The following is a 16394-nucleotide window of genomic DNA, read 5'->3' as shown; positions in this document are numbered from 1 at the left end:
TTTGGCATGCACGAGGTCCTGGGTTCAATCCCCAGTACCTCCATTAAAAAATAATAACAAATAAATAAACCTAATTATCGCCTCCTGCAAATGATCATTCATGCAATTTTCAAAGTGGTGAAGCAAAAATGAAATAAAGAAATTAGGCCAGGAGAGTAGGAACATGAACTAGCAATCCACAAGAGCTTGACCAACAGCATGCAACTGCACCAAATATTTTGAGAATACAAAGTTCCTTATTCAACCCATGTTTAAATGATAAAATATTTGCAGATAGAGAGAAAATAATCTTGATCTTATAAGTTCTACTACTTGATGAAAGATGAAGTGATAAAATAGCATTGTAGTAAAATATGAGTACTTGTTGGAATAACTGTTATTTTTAAATACATGGTTTACTGAGAACTAAAAGCTACTGTTTGCTCTTTTAAGTAGATCTTTCTTTATAAGTCTTCAAAAACAAGATAGATCCTCACCTGCCTCACATGTTTGGATGTGGAACCACCAGAGAGAGGAATAGCTGGAATGATTTCTTTTGTTCTATTATCTAATATCTGATTCCCTTTGTACACCTGGATCATAGCTTCAAAGTGGTTTCAGTGACAGTAAAAATTATTGTATACAGTTGGCCCTCTATATCTGCAGGTTCTGAATCCGTGGATTCAACCAATCATGGATTGAAAATATTTGGAAAAAGATTTTCCAGAAAGTTCCAGAAAGCAAAACTTGAATTTGCCACTGCCTACAAGTATTTACATAGCATTCACATTGTATTGATAACTATTTACATAGTATTTACACAGTATTAGGTATTATAAGTAATCTAGAGATGACTGAAAGTATGTAAGAGGATGTACATAGGTTATATGCAAATACTGCCCCATTTTATATAAGGGACTTGAGCATCCTTGAATGTTGGTATTTGTGGGGAAATCTGGGGGGTAGTATCCATGGAGACAATCCTCTGCAGATACTGAGGGATGACAATATTAATGCATATGTTTTAGAGAGCATTCATCAATAGCACTATATGTACAATACCACCAAAAACAGTCATCTTGAACATGTTTAGATCCATCAGCTCAGGGACAAAATAATGCAAGTATCACCCTGCCATTGTGTCTTGGCTAAAGTCCAGTCTTTATTATCGGGTACCACAGTAAATTAAATTCATCAATTGGAGTGCTATCTATTACTCCTAGTTTTGTTGTTAACATCTACCTGTGAACCTGGAGTTACCATAGATTAAGTTTGCTTGTTCCTCATCTTCACATTTAGCATACTTCGTGTTCCAGGTACAAGTCAGAAGTTCACCTATAAAATACATGTTCCATAATATAGCCAACTTAAATTAACTTTCACAATGTTTTTGCTCTAGAGTATGAATGAAAGGAGGATTAAATGAAGAGTCACCTGACCATGACTTTCCTTCTATTTTTTGGGATTTGGGTTCACAGGATTTGTCTTCCTGAACTTCCTTTTTTGCAGTTTCTAAAAGGCACAAAAGAAAATGTCTATTAATTGGACATTATATATTCTATTATGTATACTAAAGTTAATAAATGAGAGAAATGCCTTGCATGTAGAACACCAAAAACTTTCTTTCAGGTACTTTCCTATATGTATGTATAGTGTCATAATCAACCACAATGGTATCAGTTAATAACTTTAGTTGATCAGAACAGATCTGTGACAAAGGCTGTTTGTTGTGCCCAAATTTGGCCATGCAAAATGAGGGCTATATTTCCTATCCTCCCTAGCAGTTAGGTGTCACTGTATGCCTCAATTCTGACCACTGAGCTGTGAAGGGAAGTGATGTGATGCCTGTCCTTTCTCCTTTCTCCTTTCTCCTTTCCTGCTGGTCAGAATGTGGACATGGTGGTGAGCTACCTTGGACCATGTGGTTGGAGAAAACACAAGACAGAAGGAGCTTGAGTCACTGCTGATTTCATGGGGCTGAGCTATCATATACCTTTTGAATTTCATACAAAAGAAACCCCTATCTTATAAGACATTGTTATTTTGTTTTGTTTTTGTTTGTTTTTTAGGTACTATCATTTAAAAAATTTTTTAAAGAGTGACATTTATTTATTCAGGTTTTGTGTGTATGTATATGGGGGAGGTAATTAGGTTTATTTATTTCTTTATACATAGAGGAGGTACTGGGGATTGAACCCAGGACCTGGTGCGTGCTAAGCATGCACTCTACCACTTGAGCTATACCCTCCCCACTAGACATCATCATTTTGGATCACTTACATATAGCCAAAATTAAGTCCTCACTAATATAACATCTGATTGAATAGTAACATCACTAATTTTTTAACTGTATCCCTACTATGTACAGAGAGCCAGAAATTAGTAGCTTTGTTTTGTGGAGAAATAAATATAACGCTGAAAAAGTGAAAGATTTTAAATTAATGATGTAGAATCTAGAACACAGTTTATCTATTGCTTAGGAATTTTAAATAAGAATTTTCTTTGGGACTGTGGAACTTCAGAATTAAAGAGTAGAGCTAAAAAAATTATGCCTAACTGATGCTCTAAGTAGCATTGAAATTGGCTCTCTAAAAGATTAGAAATTCTTCAACAAAAAGGGCATAAATTGGCATAGGTAATTCAGAGGGAAAGTCTTCTGCAGAATAAATATTTGAAATGCAAGGTGCTTTCTGTCTTAAATATGACTCCCAGAGACTCTTCTAGAACATCTTATATACAACCGAAAAAAGTGAGATACTTTTAAAATTTGAAATCAAATAAATTTTTAAAAGTGGTTTCTAGTATCAGATACCACATTTAAAACAAAAGGACTTCTACTTCCCTTTCATAGTCCAATGAAAATTTCCACATGTAACAGTACCAGAGTTCTTCCTTACAAGTGGCTTCTAGTGTAAAAGGAATTCTAGGTAAATCGACAACAGAGACTTTCTGATTTGCATGTAATTGACTGCTCAAGGTCTAGACTCATGTTAAGTAGCAAAACATGTCTGAAGTTTGCGTGACCTTATATGTCAGAAAAAGATCCTAATGGAAATAAATATTTTCTGAAAAGACTTTAAAAATCACTCTACAAAACAAGGGGCTGATGTAGGAAAACTGTGTTACTACCTGAAAGATGACTTTTTCTGTTTGATACTGAAATTTTCTCTTGCAGTTCAGAATTCATGAATAGATGCTCTTCATATATTTGTTCCTGAGTCCTTTCTTCCTGTGGAGGGACTTTAATGTCCTCAAAGGAAATATCCTCCCTAGATTTTTTACTTTCTCTTAAGATACCACTTTTTCTTGATTGTGAAGTGGAGTCTATGTCCTGTTGTTTTTCTGGAATTGTCTCTCTGTGTGGTTGTTGTTCTGCAGTTGACCCTCTGCGTGGTCCTTGTCCTGTTACTGACTCTCTGCGTGGTCTCAGACCTGCACTTGACCCTCTGTGTGGTCCTTGTTCTATTACTGACTCTCTGCTTGGTCCCTGTTCCTCAGGTGACCCTCTGCGTGGTCCTTGTTCTGTTACTGACTCTCTGCGTGGTCCCTGTTCCTCAGGTGACTCTCTGTGTGGTCCTTCTTGTTCTATTACTGATTCTCTGTGTGATCCTTGTCCTGTTGTTGGCCTTTCATATTGTCCTTGTGCAATTATTGACTCTCTGTAAAGTCCTTGCTTTGCAGTTGATTCAGCGTGGATTCCTCGCAATAGTCCTTGTTCTGGTATTGACTCACTATGTGGTGTTTGTTCTGTTATTAACTCAGTACCTGATCCTTGTTCTGGAGTTGACCCTGTGTAGGTGCCTTGTTTTGCTACTGATTCCTCATACAGTTCTTGATCTCCAGTTGACTCTCTGTCTTGTTCTTGTTCTTTGGTTGAAATTCTGTCTGGTTCTTCTTCTACAGTTGTCCCTCTCTGCTGTTCTGGTGGGCTTTGTGGTAGTGTTGATTTTCTACGTTCATCATGTTTATGCTGATCTTCCGGATTTGCTAATAACTTATTTTGGGTTTTGCTAGCATGTTTGTCAGAAAGTAATGTATTCATCTCTAAGAGCACTTTGTCAAAGTCTTCATAAATGTGTTTCTGATTATCCATGTCTCCCCAGAACTCAGGTAGGTCTATCTCTCCAAATTCAATGAATGGCCCTAATGCAGAAAACAAAAAATTTACCTAAACAACTGATCTTATAATGCAGAATCAGAGCTAGTAAATTAATGTGAAAAAGCAACAGGCACAGTGATTGTAATACAGGCCTATTGCTTTGAATAAATGTCAGTTACCTTTCCCAGCAACGCAATAAAAAGCAAAAAGGCATCCAGAGGAACATAAAAGATGCTCACTACTATAAATTAGAAATAATCCCTTCCTAAAAGGTATGGTTATGGAAATGAACATGATTCTTTTGCTACTTGGGGAGTTCCTTAGACTGCCAAGGCAAATAGAATTTATCCTCTACTCTTGGCCCTCCGACAATAAGCATAGCATAGGGCTGAGGAAACAGACAAGCGTCTTCCACCTCAACTATCTTTTCAATATCTGCAATATCAAAATAAAAGCAAGTCTCTGATAATCTTTTACTGAGTTATATTTTTCCAATATTCATTTTCTCTATGTTCCCTTTTCCCTGTTTCTTTCTTCTTCATTCCTCAATTCTTTTTCTCCATAACTTATGCGGACCCCTGGTTCAGAATTTTAGGGAAAGCCTGGGTAGCATTTATGAGAATCCCACTGTTAAAGAGCAACAACAGGAAAATAACCCTGATGTTCAGGGTTACAGACAATGGAACTCATGCTACAAGACTGTCCCTCTTCTTCCCAAAACATTTAGTATTTAAGCTCTAAAACTGTGATTCCCACAATTTTCAGGAATCTTCTATGTACATTACCCATAGATTTTCAAGTATTAAGTAATACATTTTCACACAGTAGTAAATTACTGACATTCTTTGGAAAACCCATCCATTCAAAGGCTTTCTCTTTAAAAAAATAAAAATACAGCCCACAATCCTATTTGTTTTGGTAGTAATATACAAAAGATATTTTACTGTGTAAGCACAATAAAGGTGTATAAGTAAAAATGCTTGAGAGAGAGAGGTGTTGCCAAGATGCCAGAGAAGGAAGACCCTGAGCTCACCTCCGCCCATGGGCATACCAAAATTACAACTATTTACAAAGCAACTATTCATGAGAATGACCTGAGACTAGCAAAAAAAAAAAAAATATTTTCCACAACTAAAAACATAAAGAAGGAATCACAATGAGACAGGTGGGGGGGGGCAGAGATGTGGTTAGGTCAAGACCCATAACCCCAGGGAGGCAACCCACAAAAAAGAGGATAATTACAATTGAAGAGGTTCTCCCCAAGGAGCAAGGGGTCCAAGCCCGACATCAAGATCCCTAGCCTAGAGGTCCAGCACCAGGAAGATGAGTCCCCAGAAGATGAGCCCCCATAACATCTGGCTTTGAAGGCCAGCAGGGCTTATAAACGGGAGAGGCAGAGGGCTATAGGATGCAAGAGACTGAGCTCTTAATGGGCATGTGCAAAATCTCAACAGTCTAACACCCAATACAGATGCAGTAATTTGAAAGGAGCCTGGGTCAGACCTAGTTGCTAATCTGGAGAGGAAGGAGGCAATTGGGACTTCTTTTGGAACACAGATGCTGGTGGCAGCCATTTTGGAGAGCTTTCTCTACCAGAAAGACACTGGTGCTGCCAAGCATCATTTTGGAGTCCTCTCTTTAGCCTGTTACCACCAAAGGCTTACCCATTCCCCAGTGGGCCAGCACCAGCTCTGGGTAACCCCTGGGACCTGCAGCCAACTACATGGCAACCCAGCCCTGCCCATTAATGGGCTGGCAACAGTCCCGGGACCATATGGGCTGTGCAGCCAGTCACACCAGGACCTAGCCCAACCCACCAGTGTGCCAGCAGCCACATCATGAGGCAGGGCCTGGCAGCCAATCAGGCCAGGGTTCTCCCCTGCCTACCAGCACACATTCAATAGTCAGCCCTGACATAAAGAAGGGCCCACACAGCCCACATAGAGCATATAGCTCTGGTAAACAGAGGGGAGTGTACTGCTGGGATGTCTTCTACATAAGGCCACTTCTCTAAGATCAGGAAACATAAACTACCTACCTAATACATAGAAATAAGCACAGAGAATTAGGCAAATATACAATAAAAGTAGTAAATCAATCACTTACAAAGGTAGTAGGAAGGTTAAAAGACAAAAATAGTAAAATCATCTATATCCATAATAAGTAGTTAAAGGATACAAAAACATTAAACATGAGTGGGTGAGTAAAACTGAAGGTTGTTAGAACATGTTTGAACTTAAGGGATCATCAACTTAAAATAATCATGTATACATAAGTAGTTATATATGAACCTTAGGATAACCACAAACCAAAAATCTATAATAGATACACATACACACAAAGAGAAAGAAATCTATAAAGTAAAGGTAATAATCAAAGATAGTGATAATCAAATTGCAAGAGAAGAGAGCCAAAAAACAAAGGAACAAAAAAGAACTTCAAAAATAACCAGAAAACAAATTTTTAAATGGCAGTAAATACATTCCTATGAATAATTACTTTAAAAGTAAATGGTCTAAATGAATCAAAAATCATACAATGACTGAACAAATATAAAAGCAAGACCCATATCTATGCTACCTACATAATAAAGGCCATATATGACAAACCTACAGCTAACATCATGCTCAATGGTGAAAAGCTGTAAGCATTTCCTCAAAGATCAGGAACAAGACAAGAATGCCTACTCTCACTATTTTTGTTTAACATAGTATTGGAAGGCCTGGCTACAGCAATAAGACAAGAAAAAGAAATAAAAAGAATTTAAATTGGAAAGGAAGAAGTAAAACTGTCACTCTTTGCAGATGACATGATATTATATACAGAAAATCTTAAAGGCATCACAAAAAATCTAATAACTAATAAATAAATTCAGTAAAGTTGCAAGATATAAAATTAATATACAGAAATCTGTTCCATTTCTGTACACTAACAATGAACTATCAGAAAGAGAAGTTAAGGGAACAATCCCATTTACCACTGCATCAAATAGAATAAAATACCTGGGAATGAATCTAATAGGAAGGTAAAAGACTGGTACTTGGAAAACTATAAGACACTGATGAAATAAATTGCAGATGACACAAATGGAACGATATACTGTGTTCATAGACTGAAAGAATCAATATTGTTAAAATGATCATACTACCCAAGTTGATCTACAGATTCAATGGAATCTCTGTTAAAACACTAATAACATTTTTCACAGAACTAGAACAAATAATTCTAAAATATTTCATGAAAACACAAAAGACTCTTATAGCCAAAACAATCTTGAGAAAGAAGAACAAAGCTGGAGACATCACATACCATGATTTCAAAATATTCTACAAAGCTACAGTAATCAAAACAGTATATTACTGGCATAAAAACAGAATGGAGATCAATGGAACAGAATAGAGAGACTGGAAATGAACCTACACTTTTACTGTCAATTACTCTACAAAAAAGAAGGCAAGACAGCCTCTTCAATAAATGGTTTTGGGAAAAATGGGCAGCTATATGCAAAAGAATCAAGCTGAATTACTCTCTCACACCATATACAAAAATAAACTAAAAATGGATTAAAGATTTAAATGTAAGACCTGAAAACATTAAACTCCTAGAAGAAAACATTGGCAGTATGCTCTTTGACATCTTTCTTAGGGGTATATTTTTGGACATGTCTCCTCAGGTAAGGTAAACAAAAGCAAAAATAAACAAATGGAACTACAGCAAACTAAAAGCTTTTGTACAGCAAAGGAGACTATCAACAAAACAAAAAAGGCCTACTGAATGAGAGAAGATATTTACAAATGATATATCCGGTAAGGGGTTAATATCCAAAACAAAGAATTCATACAAACCAACATTAAAAAAACAACCTGATTAAAAAATGGACCTGAACAGACTTTTTTTTCCTAAGGAAGATGTACAGATGGCCCACAGACAGATGAAAGATGCTCAACATCACTAATCATCAGGGAAATGCAAATTGAAACCACAATGAGATACCACCTCACACCTGTCAGAATGTCTATCACCAAAAAGACAACAAATAATAAGTGTTGGCAAGAATGTATAGAAAAGAGAACCCTCATGCACTATTGGTGGTATTGTAAATTGGTGCAGCAGTTACGGAAAACAGTATGGAGATTCCTCTTTAAAAACAGAACTGCCATATGATCCAGCAATTTTACTTCTGGATATTTACCTGAAGAAAACAAAAACAGTAATTTGGAAAGATATATGCACCCCAATATTCATTACAGCATGATTTATGATAGCCAAGATATGGAAGTAACCTAAGTGTTCATCAACAGACAAATGGATAAAGAAGATGCAATATATACATACACACACACACAGACACACACACACAGAGAAATATTACTCACCCATAATAAATGAAGTCCTGCCATTTGCAACAGCATGGGGGTGATAAATAAGGCAGACAGAGAAAGACAAATACTGCATGATTTCACTTAAATGTGAAATCTAAAGTGCAAAACAAACAAGCAAAACAAAACAAAAACAGACTCACAGATACAGAGAACAAATGGGTCTTTGCTAGAAGGGAGGCAGTTGGGGCGTGGGTGAAACAGGTGAAGGGAATTAAAAGGTATAAGTCTCCAGTTATATAATAAATAAGTCAGGGGGATTTAATATACAGAATAAGGAATATGGTCAATAGTATTGTAATAACTTTGAAGGGGGACAGATGGTTACTAGACTTATCATGGTGATTATGTCCTAATGAATGAAAATGTCAAATCATTATGAAGTACATCTGAAACTAACATAATATTGTACAACAATTATATTTCAATAAAAATGCTTCAGGAAAGGAAACATTTTTCTTAGAAATCTTAGAATTCCAAGTTGGACATTAAAACTGGAATTACCATTACCAACTTAATTTCCAAAATATCCAGACTGTCAGTAAAGCACTCCTTCAACTGTGAATGAATTTAAAATTGAGTTCTAGAAGAGTTCTGACCTAACAGCTTTTAGTATTGCACTATAGTGAAAAATACATCTAGTTGTGATGAAGAGTGAATTTTGGGGAATGAAGAACTAAATGCAGCTATCATGATCTAAGGGAGATGTTATATGAAGGGATTCCATGGGGATAGAATGACCTCGTATTATCATATCAGTGTCTTGCATCACACCAGCTTGAGCGTACTCCCTCTGGGTGGCACTTACACTGTCTTGGGTTTCTGAGTAAACTTCTGAGCACTTCTGAACTTTGGTCATAGAATGTTTCCAGCAAGGCCAATGTCCTCTGCCGATCCAAAAACCCTACCTAAGCAGAAAGTTTGCAATTAGTTGTTATAGGAGATTTAAAATTTTTATGTAGATGGAATATTGAAGATATCATCATCACCACCAGCACCATCATCATGTAAATAAAAGCTGCGAATCAAAATCAGGAAAGCTGTATCTTTCCTTTAGGCTTATACTCTACTTCCCCTTCTGTGACATGTCAAAATGCCTTGCACTTAGTAGGTGCTTAAATATTTGTTGTTACTGACTCAATTGCTAAAATCAGTATATGATGTTCAGTTCTTACCTAATCTGATCTGTGTATGGCATTTGGAATAATTAACTGCTCTCTACTTGTTCTTGTTTTGCATTGTTTTCATCTTGAGAAAAAATTTAATTACAGAAACATACAGAAAATGATAAAACTAACACTTGTGTTCCCAACACCCAGAAATGATGTTTGTTAACATTTTACATATGTATTTTAAATACTGATATCATAGTACATGTGTCCTTGCTTTTACTTACTCAACATTGAGACTGATTCATGTATGTAAAGAAATATATTTTATTCCTTTTAACTGTTGTATGGTATTCTATAATATGAAAACATTCCAATTTTTAGAAACATCCCTCTATGGATGACCATATATACTATGTAAGATCCACTCAGATAAAGATACAAAACATTTTCACCATCGCAAGAAGGTTTCTTCATGGTTTCTCTTAGTCAATAATTCCCCTGAATGTACTTATTACCCTGATATTTATCACTATAGATTAGTCTTTTTAAATTTCATATAATTGGAATTATATAATATATACCCTTTTACTTAAACATAAGATAGGACACCATAAATCTCCTAGAAGAGAACATAGGCAAAACATTTTCTTACATAAATTGTAGCAATGTATTCCTAGGTCAGTCTACCAAAGCAATAAAAATAAAAGCCAAAATAAACAAGTGGGACCTAATTATACTTACAAGCTTTTGCATAGAAAAGGAAAGTAGAAACAAAACAAAAAGACCATCTATGGACTGGGAAAAAATATTTGCAAATGACATGACTAATAAGGGATTAAGTTTCAGAATATACAGACAGCTCTTAAAATTCAGTAACAAAAACACCGAACAACTGAATCAAAAAATGGGCAAAAGAGCTAAACAGACATTTCTCCAATGAAGACATACAGATGGTCAACAGGCATGTGAAAAAAATGTTCAGTATCACTAATTATTAGAGAAATGCAAATCAAAGCTACGATACCTCATTTACACTGGCCTTACACTGGTCAGAATGACCATCATTAAAAAATTCACAAACAATAAATGCTGAAGAGGATGTGGAGAAAAGGGAACCGTCCTACACTGTTGGTGGGAATATAAATTGGTACAGCCACTATGCAGGACAGTATGGAGTTTTCTTAAAAACTAAAATATACTTACCATATTATCCAGTAATCATACTCCTGGGCATAACATCCAGAGAAAACTATAATTCAAAAAGACACATGCACCCCAATGTTCACAGCAGCACTATTTACGATAGCCAAGACATGGAAACAAACTAAATGTAATTGATAACAAATCAAATCTGAATCTGATGATAACAAAATACAGTTTGTATTTTGTATGTCCTATTCTCCTCCTAGTAATTCATTTTCATTATCAATCCACAACAGATTGGATATTAAAAATGTCACCATCAACAATGGCCTAAAACTGGTCCTTCACAACAAATAGTCTGGGAAGCACTGCTTTAAGGGTCTTACCCTACCTTCCCACGGTCACAATGCAGGAAGAGTTCAGCAAACATCTGCTTCCTCATGTCAGTTTTGATGACTTCCCTGAATTCTTCAGCATAGTGGCAAAGGTGCTTAAGGAGCTCCTCAAACATTTCACTTTTAAAGTCTGCAATGTGCGAAGAGATGAACTGCAGAGAAAAAAAGGATAAATAACTGATATAAAACTGTGCTATTTACTTGGATTTTTCCCAAGGATTCAGTAGATGTGCATGAAATTATTGGCTGCAACTTTCCCCCATATCATCTACTTGTCACTTAGATAACGCATTTTCCTGTTAGGGCTATTCTACAGGCTATGCTGCAGAGAGAGGCGAACAGTACAGCCCCAACACCATACACCAGTGAGACCAGGTATTTTTGGAACAATTTTCCTCTAGATCACATCAGTGTTATATGGGGCAGTTTTTAACCTCACAGTATGAAATAGCAACAGTCATAAAATGTTGTCTGTTAATTAATAGTTCTAAAACTTGAATGTAGTATTTCTTTTGATGCATGTGATATGAACATGTGTTTTCCAAGACTGGCTACATTTAACTATTGGAGTATAAGGGACAGAGGGTGTGGGGTTTTTTTGTTTTTGTCTTCTGATATTGCAATAAGCTATCCTTTGCCTATGATTTGTTTTTTCTTTTGAAAGTGTAGAGTCTGAAAATATCGATGCTCTTGGGCCATTTCTCTGGAGCCCTGTTGAACAGATTCCCAGAAGTGGGATTGCTTGCTTAGAAGGTAAATGTATCTGTATTTTTGATAGGTTTTGACATCAGGCTTGTACCCTTTTGCACTCCCACCACTAATGTATTAGTTTCTCCTTGGCCTCATAATCAGTGTGTATTGTCTTCTAGATTTCTGCTAATTTGATAGGTCAGGAACATTACAATCTTGATCTACGCGTGACTGGAAGTCTCTTGTGGTAAAGAGAAATGGATCAAGCACTGGAAGAGTTTCTGAGTGGACTCCTCTTTAAGTGGTAGTCCAACTCACAAGTCAGTGATTCTTCCTCTGCCACAAGCACAGTGACAGCCAAATTTGTACAGAATGATTCTGCTTCCGTAGCCAGAAGTGATCAAGCCACAGGAAGATATTTAACCTAAACAAAGCCATTCAGATTCTCAACACTGGGAATTAGGAATTAGGACTGGAGAATGACCAGTTGGTATCTAAGAGGGGGTGGACCTGTGAACATAACCTTAAGATTAGTTGGGTGTCCAGAGTCCTCCATGTGAATTAAGGATGTAGAAAAATCTGTAAATAGAGACAGATGAAATGGAAAGCAGAGAGAGAAGAGTCTTGTTCTTCCATTCCCTCTTCTAGTCTTTTCCCAAAGTCAGACCATATTCCTGCCTTTGGTTTCTGCACATTTCATTTTCAGCTATGTTAGCTAAGGCTGGTTTCTGTTTCTTGCAATTAAGGAATAACGACCAATACAGTTTGTTTAAAATGTATCATTTTTTGGACATATTTCATTAACATTTGAAATGAAGATTACAGTTGATATTTCACTTCCTCATTAATACCATCTAGGCAAATTTAGGATATATTATGTAAGAGATACATTAGGCTTGAATCCATGCTAAGAATCGTAAGTCATTATTCAACTGGCATAGAGATCAAAAGAAGAAAATTTAAAGCAGAGCAAAGGAGCTTTTCTAAATATTTCATTTCCTTGGATACCTAAACCTCCTAATTGTCATTTTTCTTTTTTTTTTAACATTTTTTATTGATTTATAATCATTTTACAATGTTGTGTCAAATTCCAGTGTTCAGCACAATTTTTCAGTTATTCATGGACATATACACACTCATTGTCACATTTTTTTCTCTGTGAGTTATCATAACATTTTGTGTATATTTCCCTGAATTGTCATTATTCTTGAAGGATCAATGAGCACAATTAAGTTCTTATCTGTTACCTTGGGAAGCAGAATAGTATACTGGTTAAGAACTCACATTTTGGAGCTTGTCTGGGTTCAAATCCCAGTTCCCATATTTACTAGCTGAGTAAACCTGGACAAGTCACTGGACTTCCCAATTCCTTAATTTGTGAAGTGGGTACCACAGTAGCTATCTCAGCGGGTCATGGAGAGGATCCTTTGTACGTACAGAGCATAGGTGTTTCACGCAGTAAGTTCTCTGCAGTCATTGCTCTTGTCTCCTCTTGAGTTAGGTAAGAAATTGACCAAGAAAGTTTTCTTTATAGAATAAAAACCCTCTTAGCTAACATACGTATTTAGAAGGAAAAACCCAATGAGATCAATGGTTCTCAAAGTGTGGTCCCTTGGGAGCTTGCTAGAAATGCAAATTTGGGCACCCTATTCTAAGCCTACTGAATCAGAAATTGTGGGGAGACCCAGAATCTATGTTTTTAAAAGCCCTCTGGGTGATTCTTACGCTTAATTCACTAAAGTTTGAACCAGATGATCTGGGGCAACTGGTCCTAATTATTTCAGTATTCTAAGATCCTATTATTCAATCCTTTGTGACTTTTTGCTTAAACAGTAGGTACTTTTTCAAATTACTGATAAGGTAGAATTATTGAATAATTGACATTTTCTGGCAATACTGTGGCTCAATCCTTTAATGCTGAAATAAAAATTACTGATTCATGAAAAGAAACATCTTGTTTTATATTAAGCTTTTGGGAATTGACCTCAAAGCCATATGAGTTCTCTGGCTATGGAAATGCTATTAAATCAAGAATTAATTTAACTGTTTCTCCAGGAGACACTTTAACATTCTGGATTTATAGCCTATGGGTTTTCTGAGTGAGCATGTTCTGTAAGCGTGGGCTATAAGACGTAAAAGACTACCAGTTGAACTACAAATCAAACTCCAGATAGAATAATTACAGCAGTTTGCCAGAATCTCTTGTAAAAACAGAAAAAGTGAAAACATATGGTAGGCTTTGTGTTTTCATATCCTCCCAAGGAATGAATCAATTAATATCTATAAACTCCAAAATGATTGCTTAGATTAATTTAAGAATATAATTAACTACTAATGTCCTTCAGTTTAATCACTTTGTGAGCTGTTAAACATTTGAACTGTACTTAATCAAGTTGTCTGTATGTGCTAGTCCAAATGTAATGAATTATAGGCTTTTCCTTTCTGACTTGGAAACCAAACTGTTGAGAATGTGGTAAATGTCACATTTAACAGGTTGGTAACTACCATTAGATTCTACAGCTTTGGGATTCACACATATTTAATTCCCACTTGTCCTTGGTGAGCAGGTGATGGGTGGCCAGAGTTTCCTCAATGATCAGATGGGAGATAAGCTCAAAGAAAATGAACTTCTCAATTAGAGTGACCAGCTGCCTCATTTTGCCTGAAAGCCTCAGGTACTGAGAAATCCTTCAGTCAGTTCCAGGTAAACCAGGATGGTTTTAAATCCTCTTCTCTGATCCATGCTAATGGTCTAATCTAAACCTCTGGAAGCATGCTATGCTGTATCCTTCTTTATATAATAAACTGTCTCTGTAAGTATCTGCAAAGGAAACTTTGCAGCCTTTGTGTCTTTGAAATCTTTTTATCTCCATCCCACTGGGACAAACATAAACTATATAAAGGTGTTATAATTCTGTGGTATGCATTCACCCATTCTTGATCCTTTTACTGTATTTAGATAATCACAAGATAAGGAATATCTAAATGTTTATTATAGATAACTGGGAATGGTGAACACAAATGACAATATGAGTCAAGATTCTGGTGCCCAGAATGAGCAGAACTGATAAGCAGGACACACATCCCTGGAGAACAGTCCTTTAAAAAGATTCACTCTTGTCTGAGAAAACTATACTTTGTATTACTTTGGAGGCAAGAGTTTAGGGGACTAACTATGAAATAGGATCAGGGAAGAAACATCTATCAGTCCAGAGCCAATAGATAGCACCAGTAGATACAGAAGTGTGTCAGTCTCTGAAGCCCCCAGAGTTGGGAAGGATGATCTGCATTGATAAGAGGTCAGCCTCTTTCACCTCCTCACTCCAGGGTCTTTGGAGGCTCTCCTCTACCCGAGGCCATCCCTATCCTTCACTCCATGAACCCTTGTTACACTAAAGGTCTTGTATACAGTCATCACCAATGGTTTAGAGATAAGAAAGTTCCTTTCCCTGATAATGTGTGGTGATGCTCTCTTCTTCAAGGACCATTTTCCCCCACAGAAATAGTTACTCTTATTAAGAACTCCATTTCAGGAACTTTGAAACCAAACACCCCAGCCACTATGCAATATATTGCTTCTATTTGGAAAATGGATTCCAATTTCCAAACAACCAATCATCTTACAGAAACTGTTTTTTGGAGAGGGGCATACAGCCATTTGTGGGACTATCATTTAAAAAATTATGGGCACTTTGACAACTCAGGGTAAACTCTGCCTTAAAAAGCACTAAGAAAGGGGTGGAGGAAGGAGAGATTAAGAGTTTGGGATTAACAGATACACATTTAAAAAAAAATACTACGAAAAATTTAGACAGATTTACCTCTTTGACTTCTCTTGAAAAAGATTATTAGGAGATTCTTAATCAAAACAAAGGGAATTTGTGGAGTTCAAAGAGTCCAGGAAATTATAAAAGAACCCTCTTACCTAAAAAGTTAACTATATTTTCTATAACCACATTAATGATGTTTAGATAAAACAAATATACCTGAAATGATTTTCTTCTCTTTTACTTGAAATAGCTTTCTTTCTTTCTTAATTTGCTTATATTTTGATCCTTCCACTCCCTGTAGGCTACTCTGGTTCCACCCGGTGTATGCATGCACATGGACATAAATGCCTGCATACACCCACCCACAGGCACACTCCCACACAACAATGCATTATTTGGTCCTTAAGGGTAAGAAATAAAACTCTAATTTTGACATCTTTCCTAGCACAGAGAGCAAATAATATACCTTTAAGAGACTGGAAGCAAGTATTCTAAAACAGTTATTTTTAGTCTTCATTTACTCAAATAAAACAGATAAAAAGTGAGAGAGAGGTTATAGTCAACAAAAAAGATCATCTGTTCATTTATCCATCAGAAAACAGACATGCTAGGAAAATAATATACATTTGGAGTATCTGTGACCATTCATTCTGTCCATTTGTCTTTTCTCTATAGTAATCATTACTCAGTGACTCCACTTTCTCCAAACAGGCTCCATCCTGAATGCTAATCATACTGCTTTTTACAGAGGGGCAATTCCATGACATAGTATCTCCACTGGGTGGCACCTGTGTCTAATATGTTGACTTTAAACACGACATTTACAA

At 36.3% G+C, this 16394-nt stretch overlaps 1 protein-coding gene across 5 annotated transcripts in view; it reads right to left on the bottom strand.

Moving 5' to 3' along the window:
• EFCAB5 (EF-hand calcium binding domain 5) overlaps positions 1 to 16394 on the bottom strand; it is an 87361-nt gene that overhangs the window by 29912 nt on the left and 41055 nt on the right. For 4 of the 5 annotated variants that reach the window (XR_006726034.2, XM_045519017.2, XM_045519018.2 and 1 more), the window contains exons 9-13: positions 11104 to 11259; positions 9266 to 9365; positions 3109 to 4122; positions 1414 to 1491; positions 1222 to 1314 (exon numbers count right to left, since the gene is read on the bottom strand). Coding sequence is in view for 4 of the 5 variants with exons in the window: in XM_045519017.2 (XP_045374973.1) it covers positions 1222 to 1314; positions 1414 to 1491; positions 3109 to 4122; positions 9266 to 9365; positions 11104 to 11259 (1441 nt within the window). In the remaining variant the exon portion in view is untranslated. The remainder of the gene's footprint in view (positions 1 to 1221; positions 1315 to 1413; positions 1492 to 3108; positions 4123 to 9265; positions 9366 to 11103; positions 11260 to 16394) is intronic. The other variant, XM_045519016.2, reaches the window with a different exon arrangement.

This window comes from Camelus bactrianus, chromosome 16 (assembly GCF_048773025.1).
Source record: "Camelus bactrianus isolate YW-2024 breed Bactrian camel chromosome 16, ASM4877302v1, whole genome shotgun sequence".
Taxonomy (NCBI): domain Eukaryota; kingdom Metazoa; phylum Chordata; class Mammalia; order Artiodactyla; family Camelidae; genus Camelus; species Camelus bactrianus.
This window is presented reverse-complemented; position numbering and strand designations above follow the sequence as displayed.